Below are 17,468 nucleotides of genomic sequence, written 5' to 3' on the forward strand. Positions count from 1 at the left end.
TGATAAGCTGAATATAACAACGCAAAATAAATAAAACAAAAATTAATTGTTCACTAATTCATCGAGTTCAAATAGCAAGCGTGAGCTAGTTAAAGAGGGCGCCAACAGCAACCGTATTTTTCGTACAAAACAGCTCCTGGCAACTGGAGCCGTCCCCCCTTCACAGCACCTGTTGCATTGGAGCAGCTGACGGAGGCAACGCCGGCTTTAAAAATGGTAATTTCCTTCCGGCATGCTCACTATTGTGGTAACCTGATAGCTATTTCCGTAAACCAGAAGCAGCGTTCGACTCTGGGACATCGTTGACAGCTATGAAGTTAGAAAATTCGATTCCCAGTCGTGTATTTCTTCGGTACATGAGTTCACGGATCGGCGGCATGGCTCTGCGCTCGGCCTTGCCGTGACTTGTAGGAAATCGCGTCGTCTCCATTGCCTTGACGTCGAAAGCTCAGCATGTCAAATGTTGTGTTCTACGTCGACGTCTCGACTGCGTCATTCATTTAACCGCTCATAAGGCAAGGCTGTGGCGCCTGCCACGCTCGGCATCCGAGCGCCGGTCGCACCACCGCGGTCGGGTTTCAGGTTTGAAATATCGGAGCGAGTACGCTTCGAACAGAGGCGCCGGCCGCGTTACGCGTGTCGGTTGACAGGAACAGGTTTGCCTTTGACCAGGACGCCCTGGTCCTTTCGAAATCTTTGTGAAATCTTTGTGTTCGAAATAGGTCATCTTCGTTTTCACGTGGCTGTGTAGGTTTCCGACTAGTCCTAGATGACTGTTTAATTTTCGTCTCACCGTGGTGAAGGTGTGAAATGGTCAACGGCATGCAACTGTTTTTCATTAGCGCTTCGATATGTTTACTTTTTTAGGTGGTGTTAGAGACCGGTGCAGGTTTCAGTTCGCTAAGCGTCATTGATTGACGTCGAGCGCAGTCATTTCCACACGGAGAGCGGCATAATCGATTCGAATTGCGTAACGAGTGTTAGAGCGAAATACAGGGGCTTTTGTCTGGAAATGGGCTCGGCGACGTACCGCAGTACCGGTCTGGAATTGGCTCGTTGCACGTGCCGGCCTCTTATCGAAAGTCGGCTCGCGCAAAAACGTGTACGCTTACGCATTCAAGTCGGACAACGCTTCCGCGCCCTTTCTGCGCCTTAGGCTTTGTGTGCTTGATGCGCACACGTCGTGAGCAGATGCTGCGTTGCAAGGAGGAATTTATTCCGGTGATTGAACTCGAATTTTCTGCATCTCCAGCGGCGTGCATACTACGTGGTATCTTTCGTATGGTTGTGGAGGGAACATCGATTTTAGGTAGCACATGAATAATGGCTTTAAAATGGTGCTGTGGGAATTAAACGACTTCTGGTGGTTTCATTAGCATGCAGTTTCTTTTGGTGCTGTATGTAATGCCCTTGGCAAATACGTTTCTTGCTGGTAATGATTATCAGAACAATATGGATATTCTGTACCCTAACATGAATTCACATGTGGCCTTTGGTGAGCATGTTTAACCACATTCTGCCTTCACCTTTTTCTCAGCTGGCTATTCTCAAGGTACCTGGACAGCAGAGCTAACATTTATGCTGGTAACTGAATGTGGTACCGTACTGTAGATTAACAATTATGTAGAACACTATAGAACTTGGTGCTTTGAATACATTTAACATTTGTGCACCCTTCTGTGTTTCCTCTTGGTTCCTTGGCATACTTTTGTCGGCTTACTGTAGCTGTAGAAGAAAGTGTCCAAGGCTAGAATTTTTTTTCATTACTCATGGCAGTATCTATGCTCTTGTGTTCCAGGTTGACAGTAGCACTGATGTATTTAGCTTGTTAAAGAAGATTTGCAGTCTCCAGGAAGAACGAGCATACACATACAGACTTTTTGAAGAGTGAGTTCGATTTTTCTCTTCGTTAACTCTTGTTAGCTTTTAGTTCTGCTTGTAGTTTGATAGATGACATGTGATTTTAACAACTTGCATCATAGAACTCGTGCTGCACTTGATATTTTGGTTGGATGTAGATGTTTAAGAAAGACTATTGACGCATTAGCTTTGGCAGTCTCAAATGTCATTGCAGTCCTGCTATTAAAGCTACTTATTTTTAGTCTGTTCTTTGTGTTGTAGCCTTTCCTTCAACTGCCTTGTAAAGTGGAGATGTTGGGTGTTCTGTTTGCTTTTCAACCATCTTTTATTTGTGTTCAGTGCTTCTTTGTGGTGTTTCATTCTTTCATTATTTGTGCATTCAGAGGCAAGCTTTCCTCATCATATAGGGGATGCAATTTCAATTTTGTTTTGTATATTGTAACATCTAAGTTGCTGTGCCTTCAACTTTTGCTAGTGACATGCTAGACTGTGTGGGAAAGTCTCCTCTAATCAAGAGGACCATGAACTTTGATAAGATCATATGAATTAAGTAAGCAGGCTTTGCTGTGGCAGTGTCAAAATTGAGGCAAGGAACTGATATGGTGATAACAAATATGCTTCATAGCCCTGTCTAGAGATAGTAGAGTGGCAACACATTGAGAGTTGCAAGCTGTATTTTTGCAGTTATCAGTGTTCGTTCTTGAGCCGTGCTGATGCTGCAGCTTTTGCTCGCCAGCCAGTCTATACCTTCCACTTCTGCTTTTCGTATGTCCACTTGAGCAATGTTTGAGAATAAAAGCATACTGGCCTTTCTTCATAGATGGCTTCGAAACTGTCAAACTTGCATCTCTCATCAAATTTCCCACCTCCAATAGAAATGAGTGTTGAGCAGGAAAATCTATTCCTTCAGGGGGTCAGGGGCCGGGAACTCATTCTGTCTTTTTGCTTCAGATGAGCTGCATTGCAAATGCATCTTGTCGAACAATGGAAAGGCCATGCTTGATGAGCTCGTCATAAGCCTTACATTAGTGTCATGACATCTGTGATAATTTTGAAGTTCTAGGGCACTGCAACCCGTTCAGCCTGTAGTATCATACCTAGCGGTAGAAGTGGCAGAACTATTGTATGTTTGCTCCAGCAGAAACGAAAAATAAACAAACCATTGGAGTTAGTAAGCGCACTTGCCAAGTGCATTTGTTGTGTTCCTTCGAGCAGGGGCCACAAGATCTACCTGGCGACAGCGCCAAACTACGACTTTCCCACCTTTCGAGAGCTGGTGCGCGAGGTGACTCAAGAGTTCAAACGCATCTCTGATGGCATGATGGATATTGAACGGCGGCTCCGGCTCGAGTCTAACTCTGCACATCTCGCAAACTATGTGCGCGCGTTACAAGAGGAAGAGAAAATCAAGCTTGAACTGGTGAGGTTCCTTTTGAGTTTCAGTGCACTGTAGATGCTTCATGATCAGGGCGTCTAGCAAACCACTATTTTCAAAATCCTCGACTTTTCCAAGTTTTCCCTGATTTATTTTAGGTCAATTTCCCTGATGAGTGAAGAGGCTAGAAAATGTAGCTGCTGATGATAATAAGCCTAGATGAAATTATTCCCAACAAAAAGCAACTTATTAATCATATTCTGCAGTTTACAATAGTGAAAGGTTGTTATTAGTGTTAATGGCGGGTGAAACCATTGCAAGTTTACTGAAAATTAAAAGTGCGCTGATGCCTGCCTCAGTAGAGCTCTTTGATACTACCAGTTGAGAAATTTGCTATAGGCCCCATGTATAAAAGAAACATTTTTGATTGGTCAAAATTTGGGAGTATATAGGGTGCCTCGATGCAAGACATCCTAGGTCACGGCTGGTCTCGAGGGAGAGCACGCTTCTTTTAGCGAGTCTTTGAACAGTCTAAAATGGTCTAAAATCTATTTTGAGAAAAACTCATTTTTGAATGTTTATCCTTTCGAGCACCTGCATTCAAATTATTAACGCTGAATTTGGTTAGGAAACGTGATAAAATCTGCTTTCAAAACGTCACGGCAGCCACGAAAAATGCCCCCCGAAAAGAGGAATTGTGCTTGAAATTCCCACGTGCGCCGCAGGCGTTGCAGCCGGCCGATTGCCACCATCTTGGGCTTGTTTTAAAGCTGCTTTCTTTGTGCGCGATCTGTGCTGCACAGTCTGCTGCTCCACTTCTTGCCACTGCTGTGTCATGCTTAGTGCTGTCCAGTGCAGCGAAATTTCGGCAGCTTTTTCTTTTCCCTACTTCTCGCTGCACTTTTATTTTCTACTCAACAGACTGTGCTGCCTTTTTTTACTTTCGCAGCTATGTGCTGCATGTTTTGCCTTACGGCTTCAAGGTCCTTGTAAAGCTGGCTTGCCCTGAATGCTGGTAAGCCTAGGGGCAAAGCCATTGAGAAAAACGAATGCCATTTAATCGGTATTTTTCCTCAACATAGGAAAAATTTGCCTTCTGATCCTAGGTTACATGCGTGCTGCGATGTCATTTCATGGGGGGGGGGGGGGGGGGTAATTTGCTGCAGCCAGATGCACTTTACTATAACCAATTTGATTAAATGTCTTTACTATAAAGAAAAAAAAAGGTATGGTTGTCTATGGAAGACTAATTGGCATTTCAGTTTCACTTTCCTGTATCAAACTTCACTATGAAGTGCTTTTACTACATCAATAATGCAGTGTATAAAATATGGTGGTAGATCAGCTTATTTGCAACCCAGAATCTCGAACTTGGTGCACCTACACTAGCAGTTCGCTTCCTAAGGAACATGCTGCCTGCTGGCATTGCAAAACAGTACAAAAAACGAAGACTAAAATGAACCAAATGCTGAGTGTTACAGCACATGGCTTTGCTAGGCATCACTAGGCCTAGCTCACATTGCATAAAAGCTGCAGTGGATGGTGCTTTGTGTGAAGCCAACACAGATCATAAGTACCCCATTAGTAGTACATTATAAATGCAATAATATCTTGGTTGAAATTGGCATACAGTTTATTTTCGCGTTGCCTTCAGCAAAGAAGTAGGCCACGTAAGAGCTGCCACAAGCCTTTGGTCAGCTCATCTGGTCTCGCTGTGTGACTAGTGCAGGGAATGCTGGCTTCTTTGCATGACAATGCATTGTGTCGAAAATAAGCCCAGCAGACAAACACCTGCCTTCAAACACGCCCCCACATTTACATTGTCACACGGTTTTACTGCGCTAGCGCTGCTAGCAGGCGCCCAGTGCCATGCAGCTGACCTAGCTCTAGGCGCAAAATGGATTGGAGAAGCACTGTTTTCAGGAGGAAGAATAAACCTTTGTATGGGATTTTTAAGGGGATATTATGAGTTTGATACAAGCAGTAGTTTGATATATTTGGGTTTAGTATATTAAGCATTCACTGTGCACACCTCATGCACAATGACTGTTTGCAAGATTGAACAATAAAGTTACGAAATGCGTGCACGAAAAATAAGAGGAATGTGAAGTTGAAGATATTTGGGCATCTTCACTGTCATTCGTGCTTTCTTCCTGTGTTCTTCTTTCGCCGTATCATCGCCTTTGTGCAAAGGTTTTGCTGACATATTTTCGTGCAAATTTTATACTTAAAAAAAAAAAAAATGTGCCGAGGTAGTTCATGGTGGTAGCAATATCTGTTTGCATATGTAATGTACAGAGGTGCTGTTTATTGGGACATCAATTTTTGCCACTTGCTAACTTTACTACTGCAATGAATGCAGGCCTAAAATTTTTGCTCAAGAAAAAAGTGCATCTCTTATGCCAGCAGTTGCGTAGAACAGAGGGAAGCTTGCATTAGCAGCTCCAGTCTTCAGTGGCAGTGCTTTGAATGTGGCATCATAAGTAATAAAACCGAAGAAACAGGGCTGAGACTGTCGATGCTGTCAATACACTGGCCATGATGCTGTACAGTCAGGTTGTATAGATGTATTCGTAATTTATCTTTCTGATGCCCTGTTTAGACAGCAAAGCTGCAGCTGGCTAAACAAGACCTGCTGGACAATCCAGAGGAGTACAAGAATCAAGCTGAGGTGGCATCAATGAAGGCAAGGCAAGTGGTGCAAACATTGTATTCTATGCTGAATGATTTATTGCCCCACATGCTCGAAGGCAGTACTTTTCCAGTGAAGTATGGGTGCTTTCCCGAATCATTACTCAAAGGTCCTAATTCATATAAGCACTAAGCTAGGCTTTAATACTTCGTAGCGAAAAGCAAAATAGTTCTACAAAGAAAGATAGGATGTTCATCTCTGCATGCTGTTTGTCAGAGTTCTGGATAGGCTAAGAACTTCTTACAGTAACTTGCTAATATGCATGTTTTCTATTTTTGAAAGTTTTTGCTTCCTCATTTAGTTAGTTAGAAATCTCATTATCTGTTACCACTTTTGCTGCATTTATCATTGCCTTGTCTAAACTATCACCTATAATGCCGAAGTGCCGATTCCCTTATATGGAATGTGCTTGGGCACTACTATTTAAAAGGGTAAGCGTCACACCTGTTATTCCGGCACCGTTCGTGGATGTACCATACCGTAGTTATAATGGCAAGATCATCCAGTGATCTCATTGTCATTATTGTTTCAGGCTGAACGGTGTGGTAGAACGGATAAACGAGAACCTCATGGAACTCAAGTACGAGATGAATGGCTTATAAGGGGACAGAGTTCAAGAAACTACTGCCAACAAAGACCCTGCCAACATATGGCCTCTTCAGCTGCATTCCTCAACAAGGAACACTTCTCAAGAATTCTTCTCCATATTGTACTCTTCTTCTGCTCCTCTCTCAGCTTTTCTGTTTCCTAATACATTTTTCTTTTTCTCGTCCCTTTGCTCAGTTTTTCAAAGAATCTCAGATTCGTTGCCCATTTCCTTTTTTATTGCTTTGCCTGTCCATGCCACATTTTAGATTTTTTTTAACTATTGCATAATTGAAATGCTTTTGAGTTGCCGGAATTTTAGCAGTGTGCCATGTCGTTGCTCTTCCTTGGCAACTGCATCTAGCTGACAGTGCAGGATTATCTCAATTCTGTTTTGCTAGGTTCATATTGTCCAGTGCTCTTTTTTACTTTTGCACATCTGTACAATCATTGCTTCTTTACATAAACAGCATTGTTCGTCTTTTGACGTTAAAGATGCCGCATGAGCATTGTGTATTGAATGAAATAGTATGACGACAGTTGTTTCCTGGAACTTTTGATACCTCACAAAAAAATGTATTTCTTGCTGAACAAGCAGACCTAGGCGTAACTTATGCCTGCTGTCACTGCCTGCAAGGGGATGCCATTTGGTAACCTACTTCTTGCGATATCAACTCGGTGAACTTGTTTCACCGCACACTTTCCCTCCCGGTGTTTTAAGAAAACTACAGGAGCAACAGCCTCTTTGTGGAAGCTTAGTGGCTACTTTTACTTGTTCATTCCATGTAGTTGGTTCCAGGTACTGGCAGCAAGGACCATTTGACGGACCCAGATCTTTGATGTTCATGCGTGTATGCATTTGTAAAGCTTGTCACTGCAAGGCAATGGCTGGCAAAAAATCGTGTAGTTGCTCTTCATGGATGTAGTGTTTTCTGCTGTTCTACTACGTTCTTGCACTATTTTTTTTTTTCCTGCAACAAATACAGTGGAGGATTAGTAACTATTAGCCACGAGATTGTGTTCTTGTTAAAGGAGGCCAATGTGGAGGCAGTTTCTTCAAACACATCATTTCGACAAGCATTTTGTGATAAAACCAAACTTGTCACTTTTGAAAAACTCAAGTGATAATTTTTCATTTTCTCTTTGTCTCTTGATTCTCTTTCCCAATACTTCCTCTCCTTGTGTGCAAAGTCTGTTTTGTGTACTGCTTTTTTTTTTTACTGAATTTCATAAGCCATGAAAAAACCAGATGAGTTGCCGACGTTGCCTGAAGTTGCCTGTCTGCTCTTGAAATGTGGAGCAGTGACTCCAATTGCCAGGTGCCATTTTATTTTTTTTTTTTTTTTGCAACGCCATCCACAGCATTTACGATCCAAGGCTTTGGAGAAATGGCTGCTTCTTGAAATAAAAGAAAAATGTCAACAGGAATGAATTTCCTATGTTCCTTGGCTGTGCATGAAACTTGCATTTGACACATCAGATGAGTTATCTTGTGCAAGTACAAAAAGTAGCCCGTAGTTTTGCAATATGTGGTACTTTATTAAAGGTACCTGTGCTAAATTTTAAAAGGGGAATGTGCTTTGGCAGAGTGGGCATCAGGTGAGGGCATTTCTGGTAAAATCTGGCCACCCTCTATGTGCAAAGGAAGTTCGGTGGTATCGGTCACTGCCCCACTGTAAAAGCTGTGTAGGTTGTCTTTTGTTGCTTTTCTGGCTGTGCTATGCAATGCAGTACAAACATCGCCACCAGAGTAATGGCCTTGAGTTGTGGGGGTTATTCTCGCAAGAATGCGCCAGGGGGGGGGGGGGGGGGGGGTAGACGCTACATTCGCCTTCTAGCCCCGACGTGCAGCCCTAACAGACAGCTGTGATCCCCAACCCGCGGTGCGAGAAGTTACTGCGGCGGGTTCGAGCCAGAGGGGACAAACACAGTTACGTACCCGAACAGTTTATTATGCTAGAGTACATGGCAAGAGAAAAGCACTTAAGATCAACCGCCATAGCGAGCGAACTCGCCTACGGGGGTGAAATAAAACCACCTAATGGGGAAGCACTCTGGAAAAAAAGAACAAAAATTAAAATGTGGACTTTAGTATCTTTATATAAACTTGCTCAGAGAAACATGTTCAATAAAACGAATTCTGGAAAGGATAAAAAAATTCTTGATTAATGCTATGCTCTAGGGGCAGGCACAAATGACATTTTCTTATGTCTAGTCCACGGAATATGGGCGTTTTTTCACAAGTTCGGATAGCCAATATAATTTTCTTTACTCCGTAAGGATTTGTAAGTCTTTAAAAGTCTGTTATTGTATAATGCAGAAATTAACAGGATTTTAATGTGATAGCATTACTTCGCTATGTTCACAGATTTCTGTCCGCAACAGTTGTAACTGAGAAGTGGCAGAGGTTAATAAGTCGTGTCAATCGATAGAGGGGGACGTAATGTTGTCCGAAAAAGTCATTAGGCCAATAAGTTAATTAGGTACTTAATTACAGGTAAAACACGGAAAATCGTGTCCGCAGCAGTTGTAATTGAGAAGCGGTAGAGGTTAATGAGTTGTGTCAATCGATAGAGGGTGATGTAATCTTGTGCTTGAAAAATAATTAGGCCAATAAGTTAATTAGGTAATTAGAATAACTTGTTCACAGGAAAGGAAAGGCGCAGTATCTGTAACACTTGTTCTGTGGACACCCGCACCGCAAGGGAAGGGAGGAAGGTGGAAGTGAAAGCGGAAAGAGAGAAAGGGGTGCCGTAGTGGATGTGACGTCACGCAACAGGAAGTAGAGCCGAAAAAGGGCATAGGAAGGAATTGGCGCGCAATTTGAAAGTATCAAGGACTGGAATGTCTGTTTTGTGGAATTTAACGTCCAAAGCGACTCAGGTTATGAGAGACGCCAAAGACTAAAAATGGGTAAACAAGAAGTGAATTAATGTGACGTAGAGGATGTGACGTCACGCAACCGAAAGTACAACCGTTAAAGGCCATAGGAAAAGTTTGACGTGCGATTTGAAAGTAAAAAAAAAAAAAAAAAAATTGGTTCACAGGAAGGGAAAGGCGCAGTAACTGTCACACTTGCTCTGTGGACACCCGAACCGCGCCGTAAGGGAAGGGAGGGAGGTGGGAATGAAAGTGGAAAGAGAGAAAGAGGAGCCGTAGTGGAGGTCTACGGAGTAATTTCGACCACCTGGGGATCTTTAACGTGCGCCAAGTGTGACAGATACTGCGCCTTTCCCTTCCTGTGAACCAATTATTATTATTATTATTATTATTATTATTATGCATCGCTGCTATACCTTACTGTTCCTTCACATCTGGCCTCTTTTCAAAGCATTAAAAAAAATAAAGAGCACAGCAGAATCTGCATTGGAGTAATGCAAAAGCACGGATGCTGCTGTTGGTTGCTTCTGGTTGCTTAATTCACTCCTTGTTTACCCATTTTAGTCTTGGGTACTTTCAAATCCTTGTTATTACGAGAGCACACTCGTAATAACAAGGATTTTAAAGTACCCAAGACTAAAATGGGTAAACAAGGAGTGAATTAAGCAACCAGAAGCAACCAACAGCAGCATCCGTGCTTTTGCATTACTCCAATGCAGATTCTGCTGTGCTCTTTTATTTTTTTAATGCTTTGAAAAGAGGCCAGATGTGAAGGAACAGTAAGGTATAGCAGCGATGCATAATAATAATAATAATAATAATAATAATAATTGGTTCACAGGAAGGGAAAGGCGCAGTATCTGTCACACTTGTGTATGTGGACACCTGAACCGCGCCGTAAGGGAAGAGAGGAAGATGGCCCTACAGGCAGCGATGCATGCCGTAGCTGTTTCTTGATGAAGATGTATTTTGGGAAAATTTGTAACCAAAATAGTGCCCCGTGCAGTACGGCAATATTGTGTAAGCGAAATAAAGTAAGAGCATAACTTTAAGAGGGAGAATACACACTAGTACAGCATAACACTTAAGAGCTGAAATCTGACAATTGATGCGATCATTCCAGTGGACATCAGGCATTTTGAAAGTAGTCCAATATTAAAGATTTTGCTAGCTTTCTTTTTTTTTTCTTGCAAGGCCACAGCTTAAAAATACATTGAGGAGCCTGTATACCTGTTGGAAAGTGTAAAACCCTATTTGTCTTGGAATTATTCGTCAGACAAGTAACGCTCGCTCATGTACTCAATGCATCTATGCATGTAGAGTTCTTTTTTTTTTTATTTTTTTTTTGTGCCGGCTTCGGGTTTCCCGCATGGAATAGTAGAACCATGATAATACGGGCTTAAAGGGGCCAATGACAGGTACTTATATAATCAGAACACAGCCGCCGCAGTCATATGTGGGAAGCTTAAAAAAGTGAGGCTGAAGCTATATGCGGTTGAACTATTTTTCCCTGACAAAAGCAGTGGAGCTATCAAATTCAATACGCTGGTCGTTACGCGAATTAAATGTAATGCAGTCAGCGCTGTATCACGCAAGTCGGGAGAGGTGGGTTATTTGATAAATGGCAGCATTTGCTGGTCATTCGATACAGCTCCTTAATGATCAGAACATTTTACTGTACTGGTATTGCTGTCAGTTTTAGTATATACTCTGGTGGTGCCTAATTTCAATGAAGATATTGCTCGTTTGTAGCTTGAAACTTTCGAATTCAATCATGGCCGTCGGCAGAATTTTGTCTTGAGGCTAGGAGGGAGGGGGGGGGGGAGTGTTAGAGAAATACCTTCCGCCCCCCTTCCGCACTTTTTTTTGGGGTCGAAATAAGCATCCTAGAAAGTTTTGTGAGGGATGTCAACGGGAACAGAAGGACGCACGAGGGGATGAAGGGAATGTGAGAGGGGCAAGTGTGCTGGTCTGACTTGAAAGATGGGGGTGAGGCTGGGGTGAAGTGCCCTTGCCGACGCCCAAGCGTTCATTGCATTGGTATCGCTATAAAGTTAATCTGACTTGTACTGCATAGTGAAACAATAGGGGAACCCCAGTAATCTATCGCCCGGGCCGTTTATGCGACTAAGCGCATTTTAGCACGAATTGGTGCAATCCTGGCGAATTAGAAACACTCGAGCCTCGCGAGCTGATTATTCGTAATCGTTCTTGCTCACCGGAATCCGAAACTACCGGGCTGAGTTCGATTTGTCACTCGGGCCTCGCGAGCTGATCATTCGGGCTCCTCCTTGCTCACCGGAATCCGAAGCTACCGGGCCGAGTTCGATTTGTCACTCGGGCCTCGCGAGCTGATCATTTGGGCTCGTTCTTGCTCACCCGAATCCGAAACTACCGGACCGAGTTTGATTTGTCACTTGGTCTTTCAGCGTACCATCCGGGCTCGTTTTTGCTCATCCGAATCGAAACTCCGAATCCACGGCCTTGGCCGTGGACAGATAGTTTCTTGCGCTGGGTATAGAAGGCAGCATGAGTGCTTTTGCACTATAAGTGCGCAAAATACGCGAGTAAAGGTGTAACTCTCATAGAAAGAAACTTGTGGTGCTTTCATAACGTGCGAGGAAAGAATCATCATTAGTTTTGCCAGCAGAAGTAGCGGGTGTGTTCATAACGTGAATGCATCAGTCTTGCAAGGTTTATTATTATACGATGCCTTGATTATACCACGATTTCGTGCGGTCTTCTGAAAGTCGTCGAAGGGAGGTTCTGCTATAAGGAAGTCTAATGTGGCAATTGAGTTGAGGTTTAGGTTTCTGTCTTGATAACGCACTCTAACTTTGTGTATAGAATTTCCGTATATATATATATATGTATAATCTGAAAATGTAATGAATAAATAAATAAGTAAATAAATGAATGAATAGAAAGAAAGAAAGAAAGATAGAAAGGAAGAATGGAAGAATGGAGAGGCTGAATAGGGTTACGGAGTAATTTCGAACACTGTCGCACTGTCCGATGGAGGCGAAAAGCAAGGCACCTGTGTGCAGTGCAATATCAGTGCATGTTAGTGAGCACCAGGTGGTAGAAACTTCCGGAGTCATCCACTATACGGCGTTTCTGATAGCCTGAGTCGTTTTGGGACGTTAAACTCCATGAACCAAAGAACTTTGGACTAACGCATTTCCTACTCCGAGTTACTGATCGATCAATTCGTTCTCGCCCTACTATCCTTCCTGGTTATGTCAGTCAGTAGGGCGAGTGTTCCGGAAAGGCAGAGTTCCCTGGTTCGATTCCCCGTACCACGACAAGTTTTCTTTAACTACGAAGTTTCGAGAAAACTTGTTACAAATTCTACTTCGCCTGAGGTATTCCCTAAACTTTGTGCTAAAAAAGCAAACAACAAAAATACATTTATGAGCCTGTATTTCTGATGATGTCGTAGATTAAATAGTATAGCCTATATAGGCACAAATCCATCAGATGCTGCCAAGAGTGTGCTTCGGACTGAGTCCAAGGCATATGCGGTGAGGTCAATCGACGCAGGTTGCCCCCGCCTGTTTCCGAAGTACATGAAGTCCTGCACAATGTCGCAATGCATATAAAGATGAATTAGAGGAGCACGAGAAAGGTGAACCGGCAGAGCCGGCTTTGACCTACAGCAATTACGCTGAAACTGATAGGGTAGCATACCATAGCTTTAAAAATACATTGCCTCCCGTTGTCTGCTTTTCAAGAACTGGAGGTCACCTATCCGGTGGCTGCTTTGTGAGCCAGAAAGTTTTGACAGACTTGTCTCTTTAACGTCCTTGACGAAGACAAGTTGCTTTCAGGTCCTGACAGAGGCAAGCGCTTATTGCCCGTTCCCCGTGATGAAGACAAGCCAACTTAAGCATCTTTCATGTCGTCTTTGGGGGCAAGTGCATTTATGTACCTGGCCCACGACAAAGAGTAGCAAATTTGTGTCCTTTTTATTCAGATGAAGGCAAGCGCGCATAAGTCCATTTGCACCTTATGGAGGTCAGTCCACTTGTCTAAATATTGCTATTGCCGCGAGGAACAACTATAGATCGACCAAGGTGTTTTGCAGGCCTTCCATCTACTTTCCCACATCTCAAGCGTTTACTCCTTTCGTGTAAATACATTGCCATGGTCCAAGCTTATACCCTTGCCAGTGTTAAAAAAAAAAAAAAAAGAAACCAGGCTCTCGAGATATTACTGCACATGAGATAATTATGAAACTAAAGTTTTAAGCAGGAAGGTATTTGTAGTTTTCGAGTGAAGTGATATTCCACGCACAAAGGCCGGCACACTCACAATAAGGAAGCATGCGCCAAGTAGTACAGCCTTGCACTTGATTTCCATGTCCATTGGGAAGGAGACAGTGAAGTTGTCTACGTCCGTGAAATACTCTCGCAACAAGCCGCTCCAGTTCTTGGCTACGAAGCCCACTTTCACGATACCATCCCTGGAGAGTACCTCGAAGGTAATGTCGTGGCATACGTAGGCCGTTTGGAAGAAGGGGCCCCTTATCATAAGCACCACCCTTCTTCTGTTGTCAAGCACCGAGAAGTAAGGGTAGAAAACAGTGCACTCCTGCCGGACCCAGCCGATGATGACGTCAGGGGGCGCACGGACCTCCATCTCCTGCACAGAGAAATTCTTGCTCTCGCATATCCTCCTGCCAATGTAGTATGCAATTTTTGCGTACAACAGAAAAATTGGCATGGTGAGCCAATCCTGTTCAACTCAATTTTAATGTTTCATAGCACGAAAGAGGAGGAAACGCTTGTGTCTTGCCCCTCGTCCTCGTCTTGTTGCTCTACGAACATAAAAAAATTGAGGGAACTTAAACCGGAAAATTTGGACCCTTTGATCCGGCGTCAGACATGCTAAAACTAGGTATACGCAGGTACGTTCATACGGCTTGGTTTAAGCCGGTCTTTGTATCTACGTCCGCTGGCCTTCCGCCCAATATTGTAGCCCGAGTCTGTGTAATAATGGCAATGTGCTAGATAATAGATGCACAAAATGAAAGAATCACTCACTGAGCCAGTTGAAAGTGAACAAGGATACGTAAGATGAGCCACAGAAAGGAGGCTGCGTGTCCCCCAAATTTTGTAGAACTGGAGCTGGTGACAGAATTCGTTTCAGTGCTACAAGCTCAATTTCCCAGAGGCCGCCCCCGCTTGCTACCGCCGTAACGGTCGGTACCGTTACGGCGGTACTACCGGTGCTACCGTAACGGTACCGTCGTAACTACTCATAAGGAGGAAAATTAAGGAGGTTAAAGTAGCAAACCGCTGGAATGGAAAGAGGTAGCCACGGAGCTGGTGGAATAAGGAAATCAGGGAAGCCATTAAACAACGACGGGCTGTTTCAAGGGAATACCGAGAGGCAAAGAAAGCATAGGTATCGCAGGAGGAAATCGACCGAAAATGAGAATCGTATCGAAAAAAAAAAAAAAAACTTGATGTACAGGCCCTTGTCCAAAGTAAAATAAAGCACTCTACCGATCGCTGGATGGCTGACATACACGATGCCTCTAGAGGCGGACCAAGAAAATTCTGAAACCATATAAGCTGGTTAGGCAAAAAGAAAGAAAGCATGACCGGATTCAAGATAGCGAGGGAAATTGTTTAAAGGGAGACAACGCACTGAATTACATTACATCCGTTATAGCCGGGTCATTTAAGAGCGACGATAGGGTAACCTCCGCAAATCAGGAAGCAACATAAGATAGCAGAATACAAACCAGCTTAGAACTGACCAATCTAAACTGGAAAAAAGCAGAAAAAATATTCCTAAAAACACATCTTCAGGAATAGATGGAATTCCGATCAAGCTGATTAATGAACTTGGTTCAAGAAGTAAGGAAACGTTATTAAAAGCTTTGGAAACAGTCATAAGGAACAAGCAAGTTCCGGACAGCTGCCGGAAGAGTAAAATCAATCAATCAATCAATCAATCAATCAATCGATCAATAAATAAATCAGTCAAAGTGATCTTTATTTGTATGAAACGAAATACATAAAGAATATTTGGACCGATAGCCGCGGCGCTAGTAGACGGTCCAGTACAGAATAAACTTGATCAGGCAGCCGTAATGAGCACATACAAACAAACACACACACACACACACACACACACACACACACACACACACACACACACACACACACACACACACACACACACACACACACACACACACACACACACACACACACACACACACACACACACACACACACACACACACACACACACACACACACACACACACACACACACACACACACACACACACACACACACACACACACACACACACACACACACACACACACACACACACACACACACACACACACACACACACACACACACACACACACACACAGACTAAAACAGACAACAAAAAGAATCAACATGCACGGAGGTTACTGTAGCGGCACGATTAGCTTTTTTAATCTGTGTTCTTCCGCCAAGCCCCTCGTACAGCAGAAACAACGGTTACGCTAGCGTCTATATTGTAATATTTGATTTCCCTGAAACCGCGAAAAATATTTTACAGCAGTACAAGAACACCATGGAAAAGTTTGCATGGATCACTGCCGTCTGCGGGTCCGTGTTTATAGAGCGCTAGCAGCGAGACCCCGACTCCAGAGTTTCCTGTGTGTTTTTTTCGTGTTTTTCTGCTTAAGAGCATGCCTGTGGAAAGTGACTGTTGGTAGGTGATCTGTCGGAAGTCGCGTGACCACATGCCATGGCCGACCTGACAAGAGCTCCGAACTAGGGTAGCACTTTTGAACTGCAATTCGAAACCACCTCGTATTCTGAGTCCAGACTCGCTATCTCCTATAGGCAGTGCAGACCTTATCCCTACGACACGGTTGAAACAGAGCATGGTAGCCTTTCACATACTGTGGTAGGTTAGGACTGTACGCTGATCAGTATGCGTGACCTGAAACCAAAACCGGATACATAACTGAAGTGCGAGTGCATCTAATTTGCATTTGGGCTAACTACACCAAATTTGCCGTCATTTTTGAAGTGACAGCTTCGCATACGTCATGTATCAGCCGAGGCCAACCTGGCAGGCCGCTTGACCTTCAACGAGCCAGAGGTCACAGTGTAGCTATGTAGATTAACCATGGTACCACCTATGGTGAACCACCACTTGATTTTTGACCGCAGATCAGGTGTTCCCTCTTGTAGTTGACGGCGTCCTCGACTTTAGTCTCGAAAGTTTGACGTCTGCAAAACCATATGTCTGCACTTGCCTAAACTTAAGCCTAACCAAAGCAAAGCAAAACGACACCTTCGCTTCGTCTAACAAGGTTAAGCGGGGCTAAAGTACAACCAATTTTTTCTCTTAATATTTCCAGCTCATGTCATGACACTCCTAGATCATTTTCTTTGCGTCCGTTTCCAAGCGTATTCGAGTTCAAAAGGGATGTGGCTTTACGTGCCTGCAGGCAGCAGAAGCAGAGGCAGCAGTCGCAACGCAGCGGCCGGGACAGCCGCATCACTTTCACGTCGCGGTAGTCAAACAGCCCAATCTCGAAGGGCCGCCCCGCGCCACAGTAATGGCGCCACAGAACGTTGGTCAGCTCCACCGCCATGTACACGAACTGGCCCGTGCTGTTCCTCACCACGTACTTGTTCCTGTGCTGGTAGCCTATTAACCAGGCTGCGCGCGCGCCGAAACAGGATAGTTATTGAAGCCGTATATCTACGGGTCTTTCACCGTGTGCTGCATTAAGGCGAAAACTTTTATAGGATCATGAGTGTGCGTCCGACCGCAGAAAGTGTTACACTCAACCTGTAAATGAAATGACGTCATCCCCTACCAACGAGTGACGCTCTGTTTAACGTTTTAAAAAAAAAAGAGTAGTAGTGAGAGTCTCGCCCCCCCCCCCCCCTTCTCTCCCTTCCCAACCCGGTCTCCTTCACCTACCTCACCCCTCTCCTCTGTCGCTGAAGAAAGAGACTCTTTCTTTTTCTAAAGAGAGTGAGTAAAGAGAGACCCACTCTCTATCACTCTACATTCTCCTTCCCTCTAGAGAGAGGAGA

General features: G+C 43.8%; 2 protein-coding genes across 2 annotated transcripts; one reads left to right on the forward strand and one right to left on the reverse strand.

Annotated features, from left to right (window-relative positions):
• Positions 1–93: 93 nt before the first annotated feature.
• Positions 94–7,940, forward strand: LOC146182257 (required for excision 1-B domain-containing protein-like). Its single transcript, XM_084577324.1, has 5 exons — positions 94–216; positions 1,799–1,887; positions 3,076–3,280; positions 5,838–5,926; positions 6,460–7,940. Exons 1-5 carry the CDS (start codon positions 214–216, stop codon positions 6,527–6,529), a joined length of 456 nt encoding a protein of 151 aa, XP_084433450.1. The 5' UTR covers positions 94–213; the 3' UTR covers positions 6,530–7,940.
• Positions 7,941–12,849: 4,909 nt separating this feature from the next.
• On the reverse strand, positions 12,850–17,017 carry LOC146182258 (phospholipid scramblase 2-like). Its single transcript, XM_084575918.1, has 3 exons — positions 16,865–17,017; positions 13,707–14,036; positions 12,850–12,969 (listed from the first exon to the last, which is right to left on the reverse strand). Exons 1-3 carry the CDS (start codon positions 17,015–17,017, stop codon positions 12,850–12,852), a joined length of 603 nt encoding a protein of 200 aa, XP_084432044.1.
• Between the last annotated feature and the right edge of the window lie 451 nt (positions 17,018–17,468).

The sequence above is a fragment of the Amblyomma maculatum genome, chromosome 8, assembly GCF_055883805.1.
Source record: "Amblyomma maculatum isolate TAMU_Amacu chromosome 8, ASM5588380v1, whole genome shotgun sequence".
Classification (NCBI taxonomy): Eukaryota; Metazoa; Arthropoda; class Arachnida; order Ixodida; family Ixodidae; genus Amblyomma; species Amblyomma maculatum.

Excerpts from the sequence above, each read along its gene's own strand:
- LOC146182257 (XM_084577324.1), top strand. Across the intron at positions 3,281-5,837 it reads AGAAAATCAAGCTTGAACTG|ACAGCAAAGCTGCAGCTGGC; the intron begins GTGAGGTTCCTT and ends TGCCCTGTTTAG. Across the intron at positions 5,927-6,459 it reads GTGGCATCAATGAAGGCAAG|GCTGAACGGTGTGGTAGAAC; the intron begins GCAAGTGGTGCA and ends TTATTGTTTCAG.
- LOC146182258 (XM_084575918.1), bottom strand. The coding sequence starts at position 17,017 with ATGGCGGTGGAGCTGACCAACGTTCTGTGGCGCCATTACTGTGGCGCG. Across the intron at positions 14,037-16,864 it reads TCTGCTTCTGCTGCCTGCAG|GAGATGGAGGTCCGTGCGCC; the intron begins GCACGTAAAGCC and ends TTCTCTGTGCAG. Across the intron at positions 12,970-13,706 it reads TTGGCGCATGCTTCCTTATT|GACTTCATGTACTTCGGAAA; the intron begins GTGAGTGTGCCG and ends GACATTGTGCAG.